Raw genomic sequence first — 25522 nt, 5'->3', positions numbered from 1 at the left:
CGACTTAGATAATTTAGCTTCACTGAAAGCATTTTGAGCTCAGAAACCATGTATTCACGTTCTCATTTTGCAGAGGAGGAAGCTGAAGCTCAGAGAGGTTAACTGACTTGTCCAAGTCTCCTTGTGTGTTAGAGATGGAGAAACAATAAAACTGTTACTTGCTCTACCTGATAAAGAGCCATCAAAAGATAAGATAAAAATTTAGTTTGAGTAAAAAAATTATTAATTCCAAAGATGTGGTGATTTAAAAATGAAGCTTGGTTTCTCCAAATTATACAACAAATCCTAATCTGAGTTCTTGCATTTACTTTTTCTAAGATCATTTTTGGTTCAGAACAAATAAAGTTACCAACACAATTTAGCCTATCTTGAAAAATAACACATTGGTATTTCACATTCTTTACAAAGCCTTCATAAACAGTGCCTTTGATTTTCTGAAGACAGAGGTCTTCTTATGACTACAAAGCTCTCCTTATGCTGATGGAATGGGGTGGGTAGGCAGATCATCTTATTAAACTTTATTTCTGGACAAAAATAAAGTCAGTAGTGTTTTGAGTGAAAAATTAAGAGAGCATAATGTAAAATAATGGCTAGGAAATAAACTTGGTTTCAGGGAAAATCCAGCTAGTGTCAGGTTTAACCCAGCTGAGCGGGATTTTCCATTGTGTGTAGCCACAAGCATCTTACCAACCTAGAAAGTGCCTCCTTATATCCAATCATTATATCTCCTCTATGTCACAGAAGACATTTTTTTTTGTTCACTTGCACCCAAAAGGAAAAATGCCTAGTCATTACATATTAGGTAAGAGAATCAATAAAACATTATGGATTAAATAAACCTACATTTAGCATTTCATCAGGAACAATGAGAAGACCCAATATAATCTTAAATTGTGGTGTCTTCTTCAGGACTCACTCTTATGAGCCTACCTCAGAGTCCTGGAACTTCAGAATCAGTGTTATTCTTCTAGTTAACACTGTAGTCTTTTATTTTTTTTTCTTATATATTATCTTTCAAGGTGTTATCACAAAATGTCTATTTTTTTTTAAAGCAAACACAATGTAACTCTGGAATTAAAATGAATGGCATCTCTTTCAAAGCAATGGATTTGAGAACTGATAGGGTGATTCTTACAATCTTGCCAGTGCTTGAGAGTCTTAGAAATCCTTTGAGGAATTCCAGCCTTGCAATGTACTAGGCTCTGTCAGAGCTCCAAAAAGAAAAGATAGGATGCCCGCTTTCAGGAACTTAAGGCTATGAATACACCTTTGTCAAGCCTGGAGAAAAATTTCTACTTTAAAGACAGATTCAGGGCTTCCCTGGTGGCGCAGTGGTTGAGAATCCGCCTGCCAATGCAGGGGACACGGGTTCGAGCCCTGGTCTGGGAAGATCCCACATGCCGCGGAGCAACTAGGCCCGTGAGCCACAACTACTGAGCCTGCGCGTCTGGAGCCTGTGCTCCACAAAAACAGAGGCCGTGATAGTGAGAGGCCCGCGCACCGCGATGAAGAGTGGCCCCCGCTCGCCGCAACTAGAGAAAGCCCTTGCACAGAAACGAAGACCCAACACAGCCAAAAAAAAAAAAAAAAAAGATACAACAAGAGGAAAAAAGCTTTAAAAAAAAAAAGATAGATTCAATATTTAGTAAAAGCCAAAAATTTATTCAGAGCCAAGTATTATGAAGACACACACACAGTCAAGCTTGTCAAAACACGTATAACAAAGGAAAGAGATGAGACTGATTGTGTTTGCCGAACTTGTTCTTAAAGGAGCTGGAGAGAGGAGTTACCAGAACACCTAGCACAGTTCCACAGACTGCAAGGGATTGGAGGAGGGAGAAGCAATACGTGTCCTTGAGTTGAAGAGACAGATTTAGCTTTGTAATTACTTTGTAATCACATCTTACAAGGTAAATTAATTTCAACCTGTTAGTGAAAATAATCTTTTCACTTCTGTATATCATTCATAAAGCCATTCATTCACTCACTGAACAAATGTTTTTTGAGCACCTACCACACCTCAAATAGCAGAGATATAAAGATACACAGATAAATGAAACTCATAGTCAACTGAGCCAAGACAGATACAACTGCAGACAATTATAAGTACTGGGGCTTGCTTGGTGGTGCAGTGGTTAAGAATCCACCTGCCAATGCAGGGGACATGGGTTCGAGCCCTGGTCCGGGAAGATCCTACAAGCCGCAGAGCAACTAAGCCCATGTGCCACAACTACTGAGCCTGTGCTCTAGAGCCCACGAGCCACAACTACTGAGCCCACATGCCACAACTACTGAAGCCCGTGCACCTAGAGCCCGAGCTCTGCAACAAGAGAAGCCACCGCAATGTGAAGTCCGAGCACCACAACGAAGTGTAGCCCCCGCTCGCCAAAATTAGAGCCCGCGTGCAGCAACGAAGACCCAACGCAGCCCAAAAAAAAAAAAAAAAAAAAAAGTACTAAAATAAAGGTGTACAAAATCACCATAGGAACAGAGGAGAAGAAATTAACTCTACCTGGGGGATTGTGGAAGGCTTCACAGAAGAGGGAACGATTTAAAGGGTAAGGATGAATTCGCTATGCAGATATGACAGGGGTTGTGCAGAGGGCCAGTCCACTCAGAGCATGACACAGTATAGCACATGCTGAGGCCTGAAGGTGAGAAAAAAGGGAAGACATCGCTTCCACTTTCAAGAGAGCAAGCTAAGCCCACACTGCAATCTCCTCTCCCTGCCAAATCACAGAAATGATGAAATAATGAGGGGGAGGGGGAAGAGGTGGGAAGGAGAAAGAAAGGAAGGAAGGAAGCAAGGGATGGGGGAGGGAGAAAGAGAGAGGAGGAAGGGAGGTGTGCACATGCAGCAGCCCTCAAACATTAGGAGAGACTCTCATCAGCCCAGAAACTAGAAAAACCTGAGGGGCTGCAGGCAGTACACACAGGACGACCAAAGAGGGATGCTGAGGCTTGGAGGACAGGTGGGACCTCATGCACTGCAGCAACATGTAAGTGCTCATTGCCTCGCAAAGGGGGTCGAGGAGGAGACCAAGGGCAACTGAGTGGAGGTTAGCTGGAGGACGCCAGCGGAAGTAGAGAGGCCCGTGGGTCCTAGAGCAGGCCAAGCCTAAGATGAGCCTGGAACATCTGTGCCAGAAAGCAAGGAAGGACTCAAATTAATTGGAGAGAGCGTGAAGAGGCTCCCCTAGGCAAATCTGGGGTAACTGGAGTATCAGAAAGAATAATGAGAAGAACAGATTATAAAATATTGAATTTAAAAAACAAACCCATGAATCATAGTGACTCTTAAAGAAAGACGTGGGAGCAGAGAAAAGGGAAAGCCTTATTTACAGAAGAATGCCAACTAATAAGTGTAGAAGGAATGATAGGAAATCACTATTTTGTAACCACAGTTATCACAACTGAAGGAATCATGCAAAATAATGGGCTTGGATTCTTTAAAAATGTCATGAAAGATACCCCACCCCCCAAAAAAAGGCTGGGTGATTGGGAACTGTTCTGAATTAAAAGAGACCAGGGAGACTTGACAACTAAATGCAATGCATAGTTCTTAATTTCATCCTGGATTAAAAAAACAAAAAATAAAACCAGCTTTGGAATACGTCGAAAAATGTGAATATGGGTTATATTTTAAATAATAGTATAATAGGTAATAGTATATTTCTTGAGTGATGATTGCATTATGGTTAATAGGAAAATGACTCTGTTCTTAGATGAGACATGTTTAATTAATCAGGATTGAAGAAATCCCATAATGTTTACAATTTACTCTTAAATGGTTCAAACAAAAAAAAGTGTGTGTGTGCTGTGTATGTGTGTGTGTTTGTATTTGTAATTTCTGGAGGTCACTGTTCTATTTTTATCAAGTTTCTTACATTTGAAATTTTGCAAATAAAAGTTAGAAAAAAAAAAAGAAGAAAGTTTCTAAAGATTTTAAAGAATTGAGTACCATGATCTGACATATTCTAGAATGATTATTCTGAGAGGATTCATTTCAGAAAGAAGCCAAGCAGGAAAAGGAGACCAGAGGCTGATTTACCAGGAAGCCTAAGTTTCAAGGCCCTTCCTTGTGGGTTGTTTCCAAAGCCTTGGGAGAAACCTAGGCATTAGATTCTTTCACATGATGTATGCTTTTGTAAAATCTGCAAAATAAGATATTCTGACTATGTCTGGTTAAGACATAAGTCTCTCTCCAGTCCAGCTCACTTCACCTTGCATCAGGCAGCTCTGGAGTAGCCACGGACATTTTTAGGATCCTGCTAAGGGGAATTTAAATTTAGGTTTAGCGAGATATTATTTGTGGTTTGTAGTCACTTCCTTGTAAGTGTTTGCGAGCTGTCTTGGTACATGAATGGCCTTCAGGAATGCTTCTTCCACCCACTGTGCAGACTAATTTGGCGTCATGACACAAAGAGGCAGAGCTGAAAGACAAACACAACAAAAACCGAAGTGCCCAGCATCACAAAGATGTGGAGAGTGAAGAAATATGCTGGAAGAAAAACTATCATTCTCTTCTCCCTATAGAAAATCTCAAAAAGTGGTTATCATGTGAAGAACTGCAAAGACTGTGAGCACAAAAAATATACAAAAAGTTAAAGAAGTGTCAGGGTTTTTTTGTTTTTTAAATTATTTTATTTACTTATTTATTTTTGGCTGCATTGGGTCTTCGTTGCTGCCCGCGGGCTTTCTCTAGTTGTGGCAAGCGGGGGCTACTCTTCATTGCGGTGCACAGGCTTCTCTTGTTGCACAGCACGGGCTCTAGGTGCGCAGGCTTCAGTAGTTGTGGTTTGTGGGCTCAGTAGCTGTGGCTCACGGGCTCTAGAGTGCAGGCTCAGTAGTTGTGGCGCACGGGCTTAGTTGCTCCGTGGTATGTGGGATTTTCCCAGACCAGGGCTCGAATCCGTGTCCCCTGCATTGGCAGGTGGATGCTTAACCACTGTGCCACCAGGGAAGCCCAGGTTTTTAAATAATAGAAACTTTTTTTAATGTCTGTCGTATTTGACAGCTTTTTCGGAGTTGTAATTTCTTGTGCTTTCTTTTCACACTCTAAATAAATATTCATTTGTATACATATATGTATCTGTAATTTTGTAGTTTTTTTTCTTACAAAGGACCTCTAAAATTGTGTAAGTTTCAGATCCTGCAAATCTGGAACTGCCTCTTTAGACCAAAATGAAGGTCATTATGAGAGATAATTAAATGACTAGGAACTAAAATCCAGTGAAGATGATGAGAAACAATGAATTTTTCTTTGAATTTTTGAATTTTATTTATTTTTTATACAGCAGGCTCTTATTAGTTATCTATTATATATATATTAGTGTTTATATGTCTAGGGTTATGATCCTTGGTTTGGGTCCAAGAAAGCAATGAATTTGAGGTTAATTTAAAATATAAAGTCAAAAGAGCTTCTTAGTCAACTGGATATGGGGAACAGGAACGAAAGTTGGGTTGGATGATTCTAGTTTGGGTGAATGGATAGGTTTGGCATCATTCACCAAGACAGGGAACTCAGTAGAAAGAGGAAGATGTCTGTGGAGACATGGGTCAGAAGAGAGACTGGAGCCAGAAAAACAGTCCGGGTAATCACCAGTGTCTATACAGGGGAAGCTAGGGCAACAGATTAGCAGGTCCATGGTCAGAGTAAACAGCAAGAAGAGGTGAAGCTAAAGGATGGGACCCTGGGCAACAACTACCGGATGTACTGATTTGGTATATGTGTGTAAGGGAGGATGAGGGCGCCAGGAAAGAAGAAAGAGAATTAGAACAAACAGGAAAGAAAGAGTAGCTTTATTAAGTGGAGGGAGAGGTGTATTTGAATAATTTCAAAGGAAGGATTGTTGTTAAAATGTAAATTAAGTTTGGCAATAGGCATATAACTGGCAGCCCTGAGTGAAAACAAACCCAGTGTAATTGTGAAAGTCAAAGTCAGACTGTAGTGGACTGAAGAATGAATGGGAAGTCAGGAAGTGCACTCAGGAAGTGTGGATGACTCGTTCAAGAATCATGACCAGCAATAAAAAGAAAGTTAGGGAAGTAGAGGGGACATACGGTCAAAGAAGGGTCAGGCCTGCTTTATTCATATCTACTAATACTAAAAACATACCTACCATATGACCCAACAATCCTACTCCTAGGAAACTACCTAAGCATCACTAAAAGGAGAATACAGAAATAAATCATGGGGGACTTCCCTGGTGGCACAGTGGTTAAGAATCCGCCTGCCAATGCAGAGGACACAGGTTCGAGCCCTGGTCCGGGAAGATCCCACATGCCGCGGAGCAACTAAGCCCGTGCACCACAACTACTGAGCCTGCGCTCTAGAGCTCACGAGCCACAAACTACTGAAACCCTCATGCCACAACTACTGAAGCCCATGCACCTAGAGCCTGTGCTCCACAACAAGAGAAGCCACCGCAATGAGAAGCCCGCGCACTGCAACCAAGAGTAGCCCCCACTCGCCACAACTAGAGAAAGCCCACGCACAGCAACAAAGACCAATGCAGCCAAAAATAAAAATAAATAAATAAATTTAAAAAAAAAAAGGAAAGAAAGAAATCATGGCGTATTCATACAATGGAATAATACACAGCAATAAAAAGAATGTATTACAGATAAGTTCAGCATGGATGAATCTCAAAAGTATCACGTTAACTGAAATTAGGCAGACACAAGACACTACATACTGTATAATTCCATCTGTATGAAGGTCAAGAATAGGTAAAACTAATCTATGTTGTTAGAAGTCAGAATAGCAATTATCTCTGGGGAGGGGTGTTATCAACTGGGAAGAGGCATGAGAGGCTTCTGGAGTGAGGCAAATGTTCTAGATCTTGAGATGTGTGATGGTTGCATAGCTGTATATATGTGCAAAAATGCATTAAACTGTGCTCTAAAATTACTGAAGTCTAATGTCCTTTATTTTGCTATACTTCAATAAAAATAAAAAATGAGTAAAAATGAAATTTTAAGACAGATTTACTGAGGAAATAACCACTAAGAACTATAAAATACCACCAATTCAAAGTGGATTCTGAGTTGACCCTGAGATATCTGCCAATAGTATGCACAGAAGCAGCTACTGGAATTGACTGAACCAAATTAATCCATCAGCTACGGAGTCAACAATCCTCTCTCTTAGGTGGTGTTGTCAGTGTACTCAGCTCACTCATTGCTACCTACCTAAAAACGCTGCTCCCAATCCCACATCCTTATGTGAACAATCTATCCTTCCCAACTGAATAGTCCCTTAGATTGTCAAAAAGAGTTTTCCAGGGCTCAGTGTCAGCCTAATACCTCTCCTATATCAAAAAGAACACAATTACTGACTTCCTTCACTTCTATAGAACAGCAGTTTAAAAGACAAACTTGTACCCATCAGAATCACAGCAGTAGTTGTGATACTTTCCTGTGATGTCCCATTATCATATCCAATGATGAAGAGATAACAGATGGCATTTAAACCCACAGTCATTTTGCTTTCAAAAAAAACACACAAAAAACTGCACTAATCATTAATAAGCTTAATGCTATTCAAAATTAATACGGTATCTGCACTCTCATATAAAAGAAAAATTAAATACTTACCATTTTGTCTTGTACCAACAGCAGCAATGATAACTGGAACTGAATTTAATGCTCTTTTTATCACTGGAATATAATTATCCTTCACTTCGTGAAATGAAAACTTGTCATTTACGTTGTACTTGATCACAATGATGTCAGCACCTCCAATTAGATTTCGAGAGGTGTACCAATCACTGTCAAAAATGTCCTAAACCAAAATGTAAAGAGCAATCTTTAGTCTGCTTATCTTCAAATCCATCATGAAATAAACTGTAACATATTAGTTTAACTTTTTTACTATATTTTAATTTTTGGAATTCATTTTTTAAATTTCTTTTTAAAAAAGTAACTATGTGAAATTTAAAACATTTGAAGTCTATCAAGTCTTTAAATTTTTTTATTTATTCATTTAGCCTGGACAACTATGTAATAGTAAAATAGAATCTAGAGAATTCCTGAGACTCTGATGGAATAAGCAACCTCTTTCAACACCTGTACTTAAAAATAAACACTTTGTTTTAAAATTATGCCACAAACCATTAGCCAGACTCATCAAGAAAAAAAGGGAGAAGACTCAAATCAATAGAATTAGAAATGAAAAAGTAACAACTGACACTGCAGAAATACAAAGGATCATGAAAGATTACTACAAGCAGCTATATGCCAATAAAATGGACAACCTGGAAGAAATGAACAAATTCTTAGAAAAGCACAACCTTCCAAGACTGAACCAGGAAGAAATAGAAAATATAAACAGGCCAATCACAAGCACTGAAATTGAAAGTGTGATTAAAAACCTTCCAACAAACAAAAGCCCAGGACCAGATGGCTTCACAGGTGAATTCTATCAAACATTTAGAGAAGAGCTAACACCTATCCTTCTCAAACTCTTCCAAAATATAGCAGAGGGAAGAACACTCCCAAACTCATTCTACGAGGCCACCATCACCCTGATGCCAAAACCAGACAAAGATGTCACAAAAAAAGAAAACTACAGGGCAATATCACTGATGAACATAGGTGCAAAAGTCCTCAACAAAATACTAGCAAACAGAATCCAACAGCACATTAAAAGGATCATACACCATGATCAAGTGGGGTTTATCCCAGGAATGCAAGGATTCTTCAATATATGCAAATCAATCAATGTGATAAACCATATTAACAAATTAAAGGATAAAAACCATATGATCATCTCAATAGATTCAGAAAAACCTTTCAACAAAATTCAACACCCATTTATGGTAAAAACCCTCCAGAAAGTAGGCATAGAGGGAACTTACCTCAACATAATACAGACCATATGTGACAAATCCACAGCCAACATCGTTCTCAGAGGTGAAAAACTGAAACCATTTCCTCTAAGATCAGGAACAAGACAAGGTTGTCCACTCTCACCACTATTATTCAACATAGTTTTGGAAGTTTTAGCCACAGCAATCAGAGAAGAAAAGAAATAAAAGGAATCCATATCAGAAAAGAAGTAAAGCTGTCACTGTTTGCAGATGACATGATACTATATGTAGAGAATCCCAAAGATGCTACCAGAAAACTACTAGAGCTAATCAATGAATTTGGTAAAGTAGCAGGATACAAAACTAATGCACAGAAATCTCTTGCATTCCTATACACTAAGGATGAAAAATCTGAAAGAGAAATTAAGGAAACACTCCCATTTACCATTGCAACAAAAAGAATAAAATACCTAGGAATAAACCTACCTAAAGAGACAAAAAACCTGTATGCAGAAAACTATAAGACACTGATGAAAGAAATTAAAGATGATACAAACAGATGGAGAGACATACCATGTTCTTGGATTGGAAGAATCAACATTGTGAAAATGACTCTACTACCCAAAGCAATCTACAGATTCAATGCAATCCCTATCAAACTACCAAAGGCATTTTTCACAGAACTAGAACAAAAAATTACACAATTGTATGGAAACACAAAAGACCCCAAATAGCCAAAGCAATCTTGAGAAAGAAAAATGGAGCTGGAGGAATCAGGCTTCTGGGCTTCAGACTACACTACAAAGCTACAGTAATCAAGACAGTGTGGTACTGGCACAAAAACAGAAATATAGATCAATGGAACAGGATAGAAAGCCCAGAGATAAGCCCATGCACATATGGTCACCTTATTTTTGATAAAGGAGGCAAGAATATACAATGGAGAAAAGACAGCCTCTTCAATAAGTGGTGCTGGGAAAACTGGACAGCTACATGTAAAAGAATGAAATTAGAACACTCCCTAACATCATACACAAAAATAAACTTAAAATGGATTAAAGACCAAAATGTAAGGCCAGATACTATAAAACTCTTAGAGGAAAACATAGGCAGAACACTCTATGACATAAATCACAGCAAGATCCTTTTTGACCCACCTCCTAGAGAAATGGAAATAAAAACAAAAATAAACAAATGGGACCTAATGAAACTTAAAAGCTTTTGCACAGCAAAGGAAAACATAAACAAGATGAAACCACAACCCTCAGAATGGGAGAAAATATTTTCAAATGAAGCAACTGACAAAGGATAAAAAAATCTCCAAAATTTACAAGCAGCTCATGCAGCTCAATATCAAAAAAACAAACAACCCAATCCAAAAATGGGAAGAAGACCTAAATAGACATTTCTCCAAAGAAGATATACAGATTGCCAACAAGCACATGAAAGAATGCTCAACATCACTAATCATTAGAGAAATGCAAATCAAAAATACAATGAGGTATCACCTCACACCAGTCAGAATGGCCATCATCAAAAAATCTACAAACAATAAATGCTGGAGAGGGTGTGGAGAAAAGGGAACCCTCTTGCACTGTTGGTGGGAATGTAAACTGATACAGCCACTATGGAGAACTGTATGGAGGTTCCTTAAAAAACTAAAAATAGAACTACCATACGACCCAGCGATCCCACTACTGGGCATATACCTGAGAAAACCATAATTCAAAAAGAGTCATGTATCACAATGTTCATTGCAGAGCTATTTACAACAGCCAGGACATGGAAGCAACCTAAGTGTCCATCGACAGATGAATGGATAAAGAAGATGTGGCACAGATATACAATGGAATATTACTCAGCCATAAAAGGAAACGAAATTGAAATATCTGTAGTGAGGTGGATGGACCTAGAGTCTGTCATACAGAGTGAAGAAAGTCAGAAAGAGAAAAACAAATACTGTATGCTAACACATACATATGGAATCTAAAAAAAAAAAAAGAAGAACCTAGGGGCAGGACAGGAATAAAGACACAGACGTAGAGAACGGACTTGACACGGGGAGGGGGAAGGGTAAGTTGGGACGAAGTGAGAGAGTGTCATGGACTTATATATACTACCAAATGTAATATAGATAGCTAATGGGAAGCAGCCGCATAGCACAGGGAGATCAGCTCGGTGCTTTGTGACCACCTAGAGGGGTGGGATAGGGAGGGTAGGAGGGAGACGCAAGAGGCAGGAGATACGGAGATATATGTATATGTATAGCTGATTCACTTTGTTATAAAGCAGAAACTAACACACCATTGTAAAGCAATTATACTCCAATAAAGACGTTAAAAAAAATAACAATCCACTAGGACTAAGTACAAAAAATCAGAATGCTAGATTTATGCACATGAAGTAAAACATAAATAAAATGCCATATACAAGAAAATAAAATAAAATTATGCCATAGCTTTATCACCTAATAGTTTCAAAAATTAACACTATTCATTAGATGCAAGAGCATCAATGTGAGTAAGGAAGCTTCAGAGGATTTTCTGTGACCCAGTTAGATAATGCAGGATTGTTCAGTGATTTAGATTGTATTGATAATACCCTGTGAATTCTGTGGAGTTCCATATATTTTATCCATATCTCAAAATTCATATATATTTTTCAACTTTACCCATTCTTTGGACAGTACTGCATATATATAGTGTGCATGTGAGGGGAACAAGGGGGGCGGAGGGGTATGCCTCCAAAAAAGATAGTGTGTCTTATAAGTTGATGTTAACATGGTAAGGAACATATGTGCAATTCATGTATTTTGTTCATATCAATTAAAAATTCAGGATAAAGCTTTTCAGTTTTGAAATGTTTACTTTTGGACTACAGTTAATAATATTTATATTTAGAATTAGGGCCAAAAGTAATTTATTATGGACCCTACTCCTTAAAACTTTGCGCCTTGATATTTTAAAAATAATTTTTCAAAGTTACTGTGTGAATAGTGGTATAAGAAAAATATCGTTATGTACCTTAATACCATTGCTAAATATGCATAAGTGGCTTCCTTCTCACATTCTGGTTAAGTATTAATCATTATTTGTCCTTTCATGTGGCCTTTGGTATGTATTCCTAGGATGTAATAAAGCTAGATTAAGAAAACAGACAGCTAGATATGGCTAACAAGTCCAAAAACTGTTGGGCTATGAAAGTCTGCACTTTGAAATATGAGTCCAAACCAGGGTTTGAATCAATCAGTTGTGACAGAGCTTTTATCCTGTTAGAAAATTCTGGAGAAGTGTCACAGCAATGCCCTTTTGCAGAGAGCTTCTTCTCACCAGTACACTGCCATGCCCCAGCAAAGCCTCTCCCAATTCCCTACACCCTCACAACCTGTGTATTTCCTACAAGTATATTCTGCGTAACAAGAATTGCAGAATTTTTAGATATGAATACTTTACTGAGAGTGGGATGGACAGAGCCTTTTTAGAGGAAGATTTAAAAACCAAAAAAAAAAAAAAAAAGGCAAACTATGGGGATATAAACAGCAAAGGCAAAATTCTTGAACTTAGTGGAGGATGTAAGAGGAGGGAGAAGTGAATTGGGACACAGATCAAGAAAATGTGAAAGCTTCCCAGCAGAGCTCTACGCTAATTTCCAAATCCCAAACCACAAAACCCATTCAGTTCCAGCTGTATCTGTTACAGTATTCAAGCTCAAAGTATATAAGTACAACAGGGTATATAAATACAATAAAGAAAGAGGACAAAGTCAGATGAATGGGATGAACAAACTAAACTTAAGTGGGACCAATATCAAGCAGCCATTTAACTCTGTGAGAACAAATCAAAAGTAACTGCTTTCTGCATTCCAAATAGTTCAAAATTCCAGAGTTACTGGAGACATGTAGAAAGAAAAAGGAGACATTTAAGGAAAAATGTCATGAGGAAATGGGTTTTGGCTTCATTAACTCTGTGGTACTGAGGATATAAATCTATAATTTTATTTTTAATACAAATCAGAGCTTCAAACCCTGCCCAAGAAAAGTGTGCATATATTATCTCATTGCTTTTTATGGAATATTTTTGGTAAACAGGAAAAGATCTAGAAATAAAATAATAATATAACAAAAAAGGGTGGGTTTGAGAGAGACATACTAAACAATAAGCTACATATAATGAAGTTGAAGCACATTTATTTAAAAAGTGCTAAGTATATATGGCAAAGATCCAGAGTGAGGCTGCGGATATACAGAAGAAAACTAGGGAGAGAAGCACAACTATCTCACTCTAACTCCAGGAAAACAATGCCACATTTCTTCTCAAACTGTCTCAAAGAGAAAATGCTCCACTGGTTTCTAGAAATATGAAGGAAATCAAATTCTCCCACCCCTTGTAAATCAGTTCCAGGATTTCCTCTAGGCCGTTATGCAACACGAGGCTTGGAGCCACATTTGGGGAATGGAACTCATCTTTTGAAAAATAATCTTAATTTTTACAGCAAAACAACAACTTTATTCTACTTGGTTGTGAGGCTGCAATATAGCATCTACTAAGTACTAACACGGCTGCCTCTATGTACTTTATTTGTGTGGAGATCTTGAATGATGTGTGGGAAAACTTTACTTTTGCTTCATTTAAGCAATACACGGCTATACTAAAGTTGTGATAAACACTTTATTATTATCGTAGCTACGGCTTATTGATTACTTACTACATGCCCGTCTGGATGCTAAGAACTTTACACATACTAACTCATTTATTCTTCAGCACAGCTCTGGGAGGCAGGGATTATTATGTTTATTTTACACACAGAGAAAATAACGCTAAGAGAGGATGAGTGACTTTACCCAGGAACACAGCCACTAACTCGCAAGGTGAGGATCTGAAATCAGATCCTTTTGATATCAAAACCTGTGCTCTATCTGCTCTGCTATGTTTAATATTCTGATTCAGTACATGTCAAATACCAGCTGATGAATACAATCAACTTTCATATCTCTGATGGGCTTTTACTTCCCACCAAGAGAAGAAAAGCACCTTATAAAGAGTAGCTCTACAAACGTATTCTACTATGTCTGAAGACCACTATAACCCAGAAAACTGTGCCTGGTTACAAACTCAATGTCTTAAAAAAGGCCAGAGTCTAACCAAACCAAAGGTGATTAGCATAATAAAACATAACAATAAACTTAAGACCAAAACAATCCAGACTGTGAAGGCTTATTTCAATCGATTTGGAAGATTTCATTTACTACAATCCATGGGATCACAAGTATTGCTTTTGCTAAGCTAACAACATAAAAAGGGAAGAGTTCACTGCTCAAAGAAAAAGCAGGAAAGGTTATCCTAACATCCTAATTCAGCTTATTTTATTTTCCCTACATTTATTTACTCTATTCACTCAACATTTGTTCAACTGAGTGTAGAACCAATTAGTTTTTAGACTGTAAGATTTTTCACAATGAAATGACCAAAGTAAAAGAAGGGTTTCATTTGCTTGCATGGACTCCAGCCAGTAAGTTCTCTACCAATGCTTCCTATGATCAGCATCATCACTGTCATAATTAGGAATTTAATAGCATCCCTGTTATTGAAAAAGCCCATTTTTCATTTATTTTAGCCTATCAAATTTACTTTAGCTGAAAATTTATTTGGGCAAGTGATCTTTTCTTTCAGTAATATGGAAATTTGCATAAGAAATGTTTTTATGTACATTCTATACATTTCTTTGGAAAGGTGTATTAGTTCCCTGTAGTTCCTAATTCGGTTTTCTTAAAGTGCAGTTTAAATGTAAACCTCACATAATGATATCTGTATTTTTTTAGACATTAAACTTTCTTCTGTTATAAAATATAATACTTAGCTGCAATATAACTTTTATACTAGTAAAGAATCAGAAACTTTCAAGTAAGATTACATGAAAACATTCAAAACATGATGCTATTGTGTACTGAAAACATTTATACATGTCAGAGAGTCGATTTCTTCTTTTATCACTCAAGAATTAGACTAGCATTTATCAACTTCATTACGATTTCTTTTAATTATAGCAAATTTTAAAGCTTTTTCAAGTCCCAAAACAGTATTAGCAATATTTCTGATTCACCGGTCACTAAAAAGAAATGGCTAAATATATCAAAAATATCTGCATTATTAAAATTAAAAACACTAATTAAATTTTTTCAAAGGTGGATCGTGCTATAAAAGAATCGTTTAAAATTAATTCTCAGTCCTTGTCTTTCCCGCCCCCTTTCCAGGGGTCCTATTTCTGAGCTGCCCCAGTGAAATGTATTTTTGCTGTGTTGAGCTTTCAGAGATCTTTATTTTTAGAACACTAATATTTTATATCACCCACAGGGTAGGCATGAAAAAACATTGCTGTCTGCTGGTGAAACTTAGTGACCTCGTCCCTTGGGGTTGGGACATTCAGTCAGCTGTCTACTAAGGGACAACCCAGAGTCGTGAAGTGTACCCGTTAAGTGCTTCACATTCCCACTGGGGCTTTTTCCCTTCTAAGAGTGTTCTCTGACTAGGCTGCCCCTGCCCAGTGAAACGAAGGACCAAAGATTTTCCCCCAAATGTTTAAAAACTCTCCCCAGGTGACCCGGACGTCCACGTTCCTGAAAGGGGAAAAGAGGGGAGGAGAAAAAAAAAAAAGAGAAAGAAAGAAAAAGAAAGCTCCATCAGCCTCTGCACAGAGCAGCTGCGGGCCCTTACCCAGACGGGACAGTCGTGGACCACTAGCTTGACATTCCCAAACGCGCTGGCCTGATACTCGGTGAACACGGGACGCGCGACCGTACTGGTCGCGTTCAGCAACAAGCTGCTTTCGTCCCCTGAGACCAGCGGGCTTCTCCCCAGGTAAGTGCGGATGAGCCCCGACGGCCGATTGTCCTGGTGAAACGCGTCCCCCTCGTTCCCCAGCGCCACGATGTGAATGGACCTACACGGCAGAGACGGGGGCGAGGGGGAGAAAAGGCGCGTGGTCAGCGCGAGGCTCCCTTTCATCCCAACAGGAAGTGCGGGGGGCAGCGCGCGGCGGGGATGGGCACGAGCCCCTCGCTCAGGGGCGCACGGCACGCGCTGGGGTAGAGACAATGGCAGGACCGCGACGCGTACATACATGATCTCAAATCCAAGGGCAGGGCGGCGACTCGGAGAAAAGCGGCTCCTCACGGCTTCTAGGAGCCCGACGGCGGCGTATCCACCCGCAATCAGCTCATGCCGGGCCGCGTCCCCCCTAGCGCGCCTCCCCCGCGGCGCGGCCGACGCAGAGCGGGCCCGCGCGAGCCAGCGAGCGAGCGAGCCACGGGGGCCGGGGGCGTGCGAGTCTGGCCGTGTGCGCGCGGCCAGCCAGTCAGGAAGTGCCAGGGAACATCCCGGCCGGCCGCGCCACTCCCGCCTCCCCGGCGGCCGCCGAGCGTTGCCGGGCGCCGTAGCCCCGCTCCGCCGCGCTCCCTCGGCCGGGCAGCAGTCGCCTCCTCCGGCTGCTGCTGCTGCTGCCGCCGCTGCTCCTCCTCCTTCTGGCCCAGAGAGGGTAGGAGAAAAGCCGGGCCTCCGCCCCCTCGGCGGGCCGGGCGTGCGGGCGGGCGGGAGCAGCACGTGCCGGCCTTGGGGGTCGGGAGGACGAGGGGGCCGCGCTCCCCGCTGAGGCCCCGGAGCCCCGGCGGCGGCGGCGGCCGGGTACAAAGGAGCGGCCCGCGCGCGGGGCGCCGCGGAATATAAATTAATAAATACGACGCCGCAGCCCGAGAGCTCCCGATCGCCAATCCGCCTGCAGCAAGTTTGTTCAACTCGACAGGCTGTAACCAGAGCCGGGGAAAGGGGAGGGTGGGTCGGTGAGGCCCCTGCTCCCTAAAGACTGGAAAAAAAAGAGGTGAGGGAAGCCAGCTTCCCTGGGAGTCCAGCTCGCTGGCCGCTCCAGCAGCCCCAATTTTTTTTTTTTTTTTTTCCCCTCTTGGCCTTGACCAAAAAGTGTTTTAGCAAGTCTGCCGCTTTGTCATTTGTCAACATGTAGTACAGCTGTTTTCTAGAATCATACTTGGGAGGAAAAAAATAAAGGCAACATTCATCCTGGTGCAGAAAGGGTTCTTTGTTCACGCAGCAATTAATTCGCTAATATCGCTTCAGAAGGATTATTTACTACTTCAAGCTATATTCGGCATCTTTTACCAAAAACTGCAGGGTTTTTTGCTTTTTTTTTTAAGTGTTGAGGTTCTTATTACGATAGTTTTAGACACCAGTTACGCGGGAGGTGTTTGTGTTTACATGCTCAATGCTAGTTTACGTGGAGATTTTTCTGTGCACATTATGACCACGTGTTTAATAATACCTCCTCAGACCAGCTGAAAAAATAACGATCATGCTAATGCAAGGATACTTTAGATTCTTTCATGATAACGCCCTGAAGTAAAGGCTATGAATGTCCCCAAAGGGCCTCAAACTGCCTCAATGCAAATGAACACTGGAATCCACTAATTCCAAGAAGGGCCAGAGTTTACTCTGGGGCTCTGCTTCTCCATAAACATGAAAATTCTTACAAGTGCTCTGTGTTGAAAGAGTTCTTGTTTATCCCTTTATTTATTTATTGCCCTACTTGAAAATGTTGCTGTTTCTTTTCTCAACCGAGCTATTTTGAGGGTATGAAACAGGAGGTGCTGAGTAGGACAGTGAAAAGCCTAGGGTAAGAGCCCTTTGGAATGTGAACAACTTTTTATTATGGGCCCTTGGTTGCTCAACTGAAAGTAGTTTCATAGTTTCTCATGCTCAAATAGGGTATAATGGGGGGCATTCTTTATGTTGTCACTGATTTTTTTTAAATCTAATTTCCTTTGCACTCAGTATAGTTTCTCTTTTAGTCTCTAGAACCTAAAACATCCTGAAATCTTTGAGAGTACAGGATCACCTTTTCTCTGGGGTCATCAATCCCCTCCAGTAACCACAAGTCAAAGACAAAGACACTAGAATGGGTGAATGAATAAAGAAAAATGTGGTATATACATACGATGAAATATTATTCGGCCTTAAAAGAGGGGGAAATCTTGTCATATGTTACAACATGAATGAATCTCCAGGGCAATAAACTAGTCATAGAAAGGCAAAGACTGCTTATTCCACTTACATGAGGTATCTAAGGCAGTCAAACTCTTAGAAACAGAAAGCAGAATGCTGGTTTTAAGGGGCTGAGGGTAGAGGAAAATGGGGAGCTCTGTGAGTATAAAGTTTCCGTTTTGTAAGATGAAAAAGTTAAAAGATCTGTTGCAAACAAGGTGCATATAGTAATGTATACTTTTAAACAGTGAAGATGGTAAATTATGTGTTTTATGTGTTTTACCACTATATATATATATATAGAGAGAGAGAGAGAGAGAGAGAGAGAGTTAGAGTTAGAGTTGCTGGGAAGTGGAAGGAAGGGAGACAGTGTTCATTTTTTCCTCAGTTATTGAGTATATAAGCCAGGTCTGTGCTGGTAGGCATGGGAGATACTAAGATATATAAGACTCTGTCCTCACCCTTGAGAAGCTAAATCTATTCAATATTATTAATGGTCACTGTGTTGTGAATATTAATGCATCCAATCCTTTTGAAAACATACTTGTTCCTTAAAAATTATAATACAGGCTTATGCATTCAGTAATAGAGGTAGGCACAAAGTACATGGATAAAGTTCAGTGAACATTAAGAAGAGATATGTGCCTTGTGTGTCATCAGAGAGACGTTCATGGAGGAAGTAACCATTGTGTTAGGTCTTAGAAGACGAAGAGAAGCTTGCTAGATTTGGAGGAATCAGTGGTTAGAAGTATTGGTGGAAAGAATGGACAGACGTCATATACAAATCACATGCAGAGGTAGAGATGTGGAAGATCGTGGCTGATTCAGGGAACAGCAAGAGCTAAAATTAGTGCTGGTGTTCTGATTCCTTTATTACAGCAGGCAGAAAAGAGAATGGTAGAGGCTTCCCAAGGGATTTCCAAAGTCAGACCTGGTGATACTCAAGTTATAGCTTTGGAATCCCTAGAGCAACCTCTGTTTATATGACAAAAGCCTGTCTAGATGCTCACCAAACCCATTTCCTCTTCCGGAACCCATAGATAAAGTACATTTCCCAAATGTTTTTGCATGTAGATAGGGCCATGTGATTAGTTCTCACTAGTGAAATATGATCCTTGCTGAGCAGTTAAGAGAAGGTGGACCTTCAACATTTTTTTTCATCCATCCATCTACCAACTGGATGAAGCCGGGTCAACCTTGAAGCCATGTGTTGATCTGCAGCTTAGAAGAAGCCTGAGTCTCTGAATGACTAGTTATAGCAGAGCCTCCTCACAGCATGCCTTGTACTGTGATATGAGTGAGAAAATAGATCTTTATTGAGTTAAGCCAGACATTTTGGGGTCAATTATTACAGCAGCTAGTATTACTTATCTTGGCTAATACAATGTCACAGATGGTCCATTTCCTGATATCTTAAAGGTTCTTTTCATAATTATCTTAAGACTACTTTTTAAGTAATTAATTCCCTTTTATGTACAATTTTTATTTGGTTTATATATTTGTAGTTTCCCTCATTAGTAGCATTAAGTGTTTGTTTGTCTGTTTGTTTGCACTTTTACCAGGGTGTAACAAATTGGATTATCATATGTCCTCCAACTTCAAGGTCACTGCAGAACACACAAGGAAGGTCCTCCAGCCCAAACGGTATGTTTTTCTATTTTCCTGGCTGGAATGCCACTGTTTCATATTCATTCTGATAGATGTTCTTATCCCCAGATAAAATGTAGCCACATAGGAGTGTAAGATACAGAAGTTGACCCCTGAAATTCCAGAAAAGATATTTGAACTTTTATCTTCAAACACATATATTTTTTCCCCCCAAAAAAAAGGGAAAGAAATTAAGCCCTACTAATATTTAATGTGAGGATTGGTAGTGGCACCCCAAACTTGATCCATTAAGTGGGCAGGCACTGAGGGTGTTCTGGGGAGAGGGTGGTAGCACAGCAGCTCACTGTGTGGGGAGGGGAGGACTCTCTCCTTTGTTCACTTTTAACATATTGCCACATGTTGCAGTTTCTGTATCTAACTAAATGGATTTATAGATCATATTTAAGTAAACTATTATAGCATGGATCAGTGGAAACAATGTTAATAATGCAAGAACAGGCAAACACAATGGGCTGAGCTGACATTTCTGTCACCCTTTTGGAGCCACACTGCAAGATGAAAAACTAATGACTAATTAGATCTGACAAGAAGTTGGCAATGATTGTTAAAATTATTTTTAAAACTGTTGTAAGTATGAATTTATATTTACTTTTACTAACATCTTCACCCAAATTATGTATTACAGATAATGATGTTCTGAACCGATCACAATTAGCTAACCACTTAAAAAGTAGACATCCAAACTCATAAAGCTCAACAATATTTCTAAAATATTTAAGGAGTGTACGATTCAAGCCAATACTTTAAAGAAAATTCACCAATTATAAATGATATGAAGCCTTTTCTGAGCTTCCTTAAAAATAAACAGTCAAAAAGCAACATACCATTGGGAAAATAGTTTTCTTCTTGTGAAGATAAAAATGTTTGAAATAACACATGGAACACAGATGGAAAAAAAACTGCATTCCTTTGACAGCAAATACCTTGAGAATATGCATATAAAACATTGCTAAAGACCTAATGACACAAGTATTGGAACATGTTACACAATGTGGGAAGTTTACTATAATGTTAAAGGGAAAGCACAGATGTTTTTAATATGTCTCACGTTATGGTATTGGATAGATTCTGTTTCAGTGCAGTATTTACTAGATTGTGTTTCAATAATGAGATACATTTTAAAGTGACAATTCTGTGAGCCGCCAAAGGAAAGCTATAGTAGAGAAGATATTTTTTCTCTAATACATCTTTCGATGGTATTTTCAACAATTGACTTAAAAAAATAAAAACTATGTTTTATGCAAAACTTGTGTAAGTGTAACCACCGATGGATGAGTTACTTAGACTAAAAAAAATTTTTTTAAAGGAAGGATTCCAAGCTAAGATTACAGGGAGAGCAACCACATGAAATTCATTTGAGGTATATCTCATAAGCAGTTATTCCAGCAAAGAAGCTGGAGCCAGAAGCTGAGGTTAATTTTGTGAAAAGAAAACTTGTATAACAGTTTTTAAAATTTTTCTTCACTGTGAAATATAATACATACAGAAAAGTGCATAATACCTATGCACATAGTTAATAAATAATTATAAAATAAACATTCCTAAGCAATCTCCTAGGCCAGAAGATAGAACATTATCACCACTAATGCAAGGGTGCACACACCCAAACACTGCCCCCCCACACACACACAGGTGCCCCTCCTCAGTTACAGTTTTCTTCTTTTTCTTAGAGATAATCATGAGCCTGACTTTTGTGATGATTATTTATTTATTTTTCCTTACAGTTTTGCTACCTATATGTGCATTCCTAAGCTAATATTTTGTTTTTTCCTCTCTTTGAACTTTATATAAGTGGCATCACACTCTACATACTCTTTTGCGTCTTGTTTCTTGTACTCATCATCATTTGTAAGATTCATTTATGTTGATGTAGCTGTGGTTTGTTCCTTTCATTCCTTTTTATTGCTGAATAGCATCCAGTGGATACATAAATTATCATTTTCTTATCCATCCCATTTTATTTTATTTATTTTAAAAAATATTTTATTTATTTATTTATTTGGTTGTGTCAGGTCTTAGCTGCGGCACGTGGACTTCTCTCTAGTTGTGGTGCATGGGCTCTCTAGTTGTGGCGCATGTGGGCTGTAGAGCACGCAGGCTTAGTTGCCCCTCGGCGTGTGGGATCTTAGTTCCCCGACAAGGGTTGGAACCCACTTCTCCTGCGTTGGAAGGTGAACTCTTAGCCAGTGGACCACCAGAGGAGTCCTTTTCCATCCCATTTTAGATGCACATGTGGATTATTTCTAGTTTTTGCCTATTACAAACAAAGCCACTAGGACCACTCTTGTTTTAAAATATAATATCTTGGTGGGTATGCTAGATCACAGGGCATGTGTATGTCCAACTTTGGTAGATAGTACCCAACTGATTTCAAAAGTGGTTTTAAGTATTACACTCCCAATAGCAGGGCATGAGAATTCTCCCTATATTTCTTAACATACTTAAATAATACTTAGTATATGCCAGATATCATATTAAGTGCTTTATAAATATTGACTTTTTAAATTCTCAAATAACCCTATTGAGTTGGTTCTATTACTATCCTAATTTACAGGAGAGAAAATTGTGGCACAGAGAGGCTAAGTAATTTGCCCACAGCTATACAAGTAGTGAGAATCCAGGAGCTGGGATTCTTAGACCATTGGCTCCAGGGTCTATGCCCTTACCCACTATGCTATGTTTGTTTGTTTGTTTTAAATTTATTTATTTATTTATTTATTTATTTATTTATGGCTGTGTTGGGTCTTCATTGCTGTGCGCGGGCTTTCTCTAGTTGTGGCGAGCGGGGGGCTACTCTTCATTGCAGTGTGCAGACTTCTCATTGTGGTGGCTTCTCTTTGTTGTGGAGCACGGGCTCTAGGCGCACGGGCTTCAGTAGTTGTGGTGCATGGGCTCAGTAGTTGTAGCTCATGGGCTTAGTTGCTCCACGGCATGTGGGATCTTCCCGGACCAGGGCTTGAACCCGTGTCCCCCATATTGGCAGGCAGATTCTTAACCACTGCGCCACCAGGGAAGTCCCCACTATGCTATGTTAATGTTTGAAAATTTTCCCTTTATATGTAATTTTTGCGATTGAAAATGCATGTAACCTATAAAAACTGTGATATCTTATAGGATTTTTTAATCCACTTGAGTAACATTAGGTAAGATGGAAATGCATCCATCAGATTTAACCAAAATCTTTGCATAATGAGTGATGAGACTGAAGAATAAGTATGATTTAGCAACCCAGCTAATGAATTAGTTCTTCCATTTAAATACCCATATCTTTGTGAATTCTTTTCAGAGAGCCTTTAAATAAACTGAACATAAAAGCAGACATCTGTGTTGCTGTATCACAAAATGTTGACCCAAGATTTGAAGAATAATGAGGCATATTCAACTATTGTTCTCCCTAAAAGGCTTTGTTAACAATAACATGCTAGAGAAAAGTGTATTTTGTATTATTAGTAATACATTTCGAAATTATTTAAAATATTATTTACTTCATCTTTATCTCATCTATTGAAAATTTTCTATTTCAGTATGTTTTATTGTATTCATAATATATTAACAGTAATACATGCATGTCATTTATAAAGATATTGGGGGTGTGCTCAAAATTCTTTCCCATAGGAGGCTCAGTCAGAAAAGTTTGGAGACTACTGGTCTGGTGTCTAAGGCTGTGTCTTAGAGAGCAGGCTTAGAAGGAAACCACAGTGGAGTCTTGGACTGCCAGGAAGCAGAACAGGGCATTGGGCTGGGGACTGCTGCAAGGGAAGCTGTGGGAGAGGAAGTAAAGGGAAGATAGGAGAAGGTAACACAGATAAACTGCACACCTACTTGCCTAGAAATCAGCCCAGTGAAAAATGTATTTGTATTGTATTAAGTAATCTAATGAGAGATAAAGTTGGCAAATTTACACAAAAATCACAAAATTCAAGATTAGCTTTTTTGTTTTTTAAACAACTATAGCTTGCAGTACTTCACATAGAGTAACCTAAGCAAAGTCATGTACCAGGCTCAGTAACCATACAGTCAGTCATAAGAAAAGTTGACGTTACTCATTTTATTACTTGGATAATTCTTCCCAGAGAAATAGCCAACAGCTTTCTTCTAAATTGTGGATTTCTTCTAAACCACAAGGCTGCAATGTCATTAATTCTGTCTGGAGAAGCTAAAGTGAGAATCCAGAATGGTATGTATGTGCAAAATCCAACTACCCTAAGCTCTTTCGGAAAAGGTCTAAAATGTTCGTTTGAACTTATATTATCCACCCACCTCTATTATTGTGCCAAATCATGTTTTTCAAACAATTGTTCTGTTTTTCAGTTAAAATGTTACTTTAAAATGCCAGAAAATATGTTCCTTGGAATCAGGATTGCCCATTTCTTACCAGCATTTTTCAAAGGTTTGAACTTCAAAGAAACCTGGTTGTTTGGCCTTTAATATGCCTGCTCTGTTATTCAGCCCTGGAAAAATATATATGCGAGTATCATAATCAAGCACTATTGATTGTGTCATTTATTTATGCATAATATTTTGTGAAATGTTCCATTTGTAGCCATACAGAAATATAGGATATTAGATTTAAATGGTATAATACTTTGCTGATAGACCTCCTTTTGGAAGAATTCGAATACATTAAAAAATAGATTGTTATCATCTGGCTCTAGTTTTAACTGTGATAAAAGTTATGCAATTTCCAATGGTAAATCCCTTTCAAGTCTTCCCCATCTCTTGTACTCCTTTTACTTGCCATGTTCAGGCACATGCATCTCTGCCATGGCCATCCATTGGGTATTACCCCAACTGGAGCATTTCACAAGCATGCTTTCAAATGTTCTCCTTTTTCATCCAACAGCTATCACTAGCTGCTTAATGTGACTTCTGCCCTCAGACAATACTGCTGATTCTATTTTTCTAGATTTGCTCTTTACTTTTCACTTCTGAGTCTTTAATCCTGTCTGCAGTTAAACTCTTTTTACAGTGAACAACAATTGACATTTTCTTAGCGATCTTTTTTTCTGAGGAAAGCCCTACTGATACCATTAAATATTAAGTTGGCAGCTTGTATCCTTGGGGAATAGTCCTTTTGGTGTTCTAACAGCTCATCTAGCTTATCTGAAGGATTTTTTTTTTTTTTTAATAAATTTATTTATTTATTTTTGGCTGTGTTGGGTCTTCGTTTCTGTGCGAGGGCTTTATCTAGTTGCGGCGAGCGGGGGCCACTCTTCATCGCGGTGCGCGGGCCTCTCACTATCGCGGCCTCTCTTGTTGCGGAGCACAGGCTCCAGACGCGCAGGCTCAGTAGTTGTGGCTCACGGGCCCAGTTGCTCCGCGGCATGTGGGATCTTCCCAGACCAGGGCTCGAACCCGTGTCCCCTGCATTGGCAGGCGGATTCGCAACCACTGCGCCACCAGGGAAGCCCCCAAGGAGGTTGTTTTGTCTTCCCTTTTTCCTGCTTCTCACTTTCTCTAGAGATCCCCTGGGGCACATTTTTACTGATATTGCCTTCTACACTCCTTTCTAGAGCCCATTCAATTTTAAAAATCTAAATCTGGGACTTGAGAACTATTTTTGGTGGGTACTGTCTCCTCTCACCTTCAAACTAAAACGTCTGGACTTGTGTGATTATTATCATCTCTCCAACGATATTACCAGTTTCTCCCTCCCCCCTGACCCCCACCCCCGCTGTAGCCAGATCCAACCCCTTTTCAACCAATAACTGCCCTACTCCTACAGGGCCAATACAGTTTCTGCTAATGAAGGGGCTTGTTCCATGTGCTTCCTCAAGATGTTCTAGTACTAGTTACAAGCTCCTTCCGGAGTTAGGACTAGGCTGAGACCAGGCAATTCAGTCTACGTTAAACGGCATTCAGACCTTCCTCCATGAAGCGATAAATAGGGAGAACTAAAAGCAAAGGCACTTCTGAACTAATCCCAGTGGCAAGCGCAGCCTCTCAAATTTTCCACTGAATATCCCCCAAATGAGAGGTACTTGAGCAAAGCCCCTA

General features: G+C 39.5%; 2 protein-coding genes across 7 annotated transcripts in view; one reads left to right on the top strand and one right to left on the bottom strand.

Annotated features, from left to right (window-relative positions):
* Positions 1-16575, bottom strand: part of RHOBTB3 (Rho related BTB domain containing 3) — a 54880-nt gene extending 38305 nt beyond the window's left edge. The window contains exons 1-3 of the mRNA XM_059916797.1: positions 15930-16575; positions 15524-15749; positions 7600-7786 (exon numbers count right to left, since the gene is read on the bottom strand). Coding sequence (XP_059772780.1) covers positions 7600-7786; positions 15524-15749; positions 15930-15931 — 415 coding nt within the window. The 5' untranslated portion in view covers positions 15932-16575. The remainder of the gene's footprint in view (positions 1-7599; positions 7787-15523; positions 15750-15929) is intronic.
* The window catches only part of SPATA9 (spermatogenesis associated 9), an 81117-nt gene continuing 71846 nt past the window's right edge, over positions 16252-25522 (top strand). For 4 of the 6 annotated variants that reach the window (XR_009502352.1, XR_009502355.1, XR_009502351.1 and 1 more), the window contains exons 1-2: positions 16252-16682; positions 19420-19501. The gene's annotated coding sequence lies outside the window, so the exon portion shown is untranslated. Of the gene's footprint in view, positions 16683-19419; positions 19502-20150; positions 20225-25522 lie in introns of those variants that run through there. The other 2 variants (XR_009502356.1, XR_009502353.1) reach the window with 2 other exon arrangements.

This window comes from Balaenoptera ricei, chromosome 3 (assembly GCF_028023285.1).
Source record: "Balaenoptera ricei isolate mBalRic1 chromosome 3, mBalRic1.hap2, whole genome shotgun sequence".
Taxonomy (NCBI): domain Eukaryota; kingdom Metazoa; phylum Chordata; class Mammalia; order Artiodactyla; family Balaenopteridae; genus Balaenoptera; species Balaenoptera ricei.
Note: the sequence above shows the minus strand (reverse complement) of the source record. Positions and strands in the feature narration are given on the sequence as shown.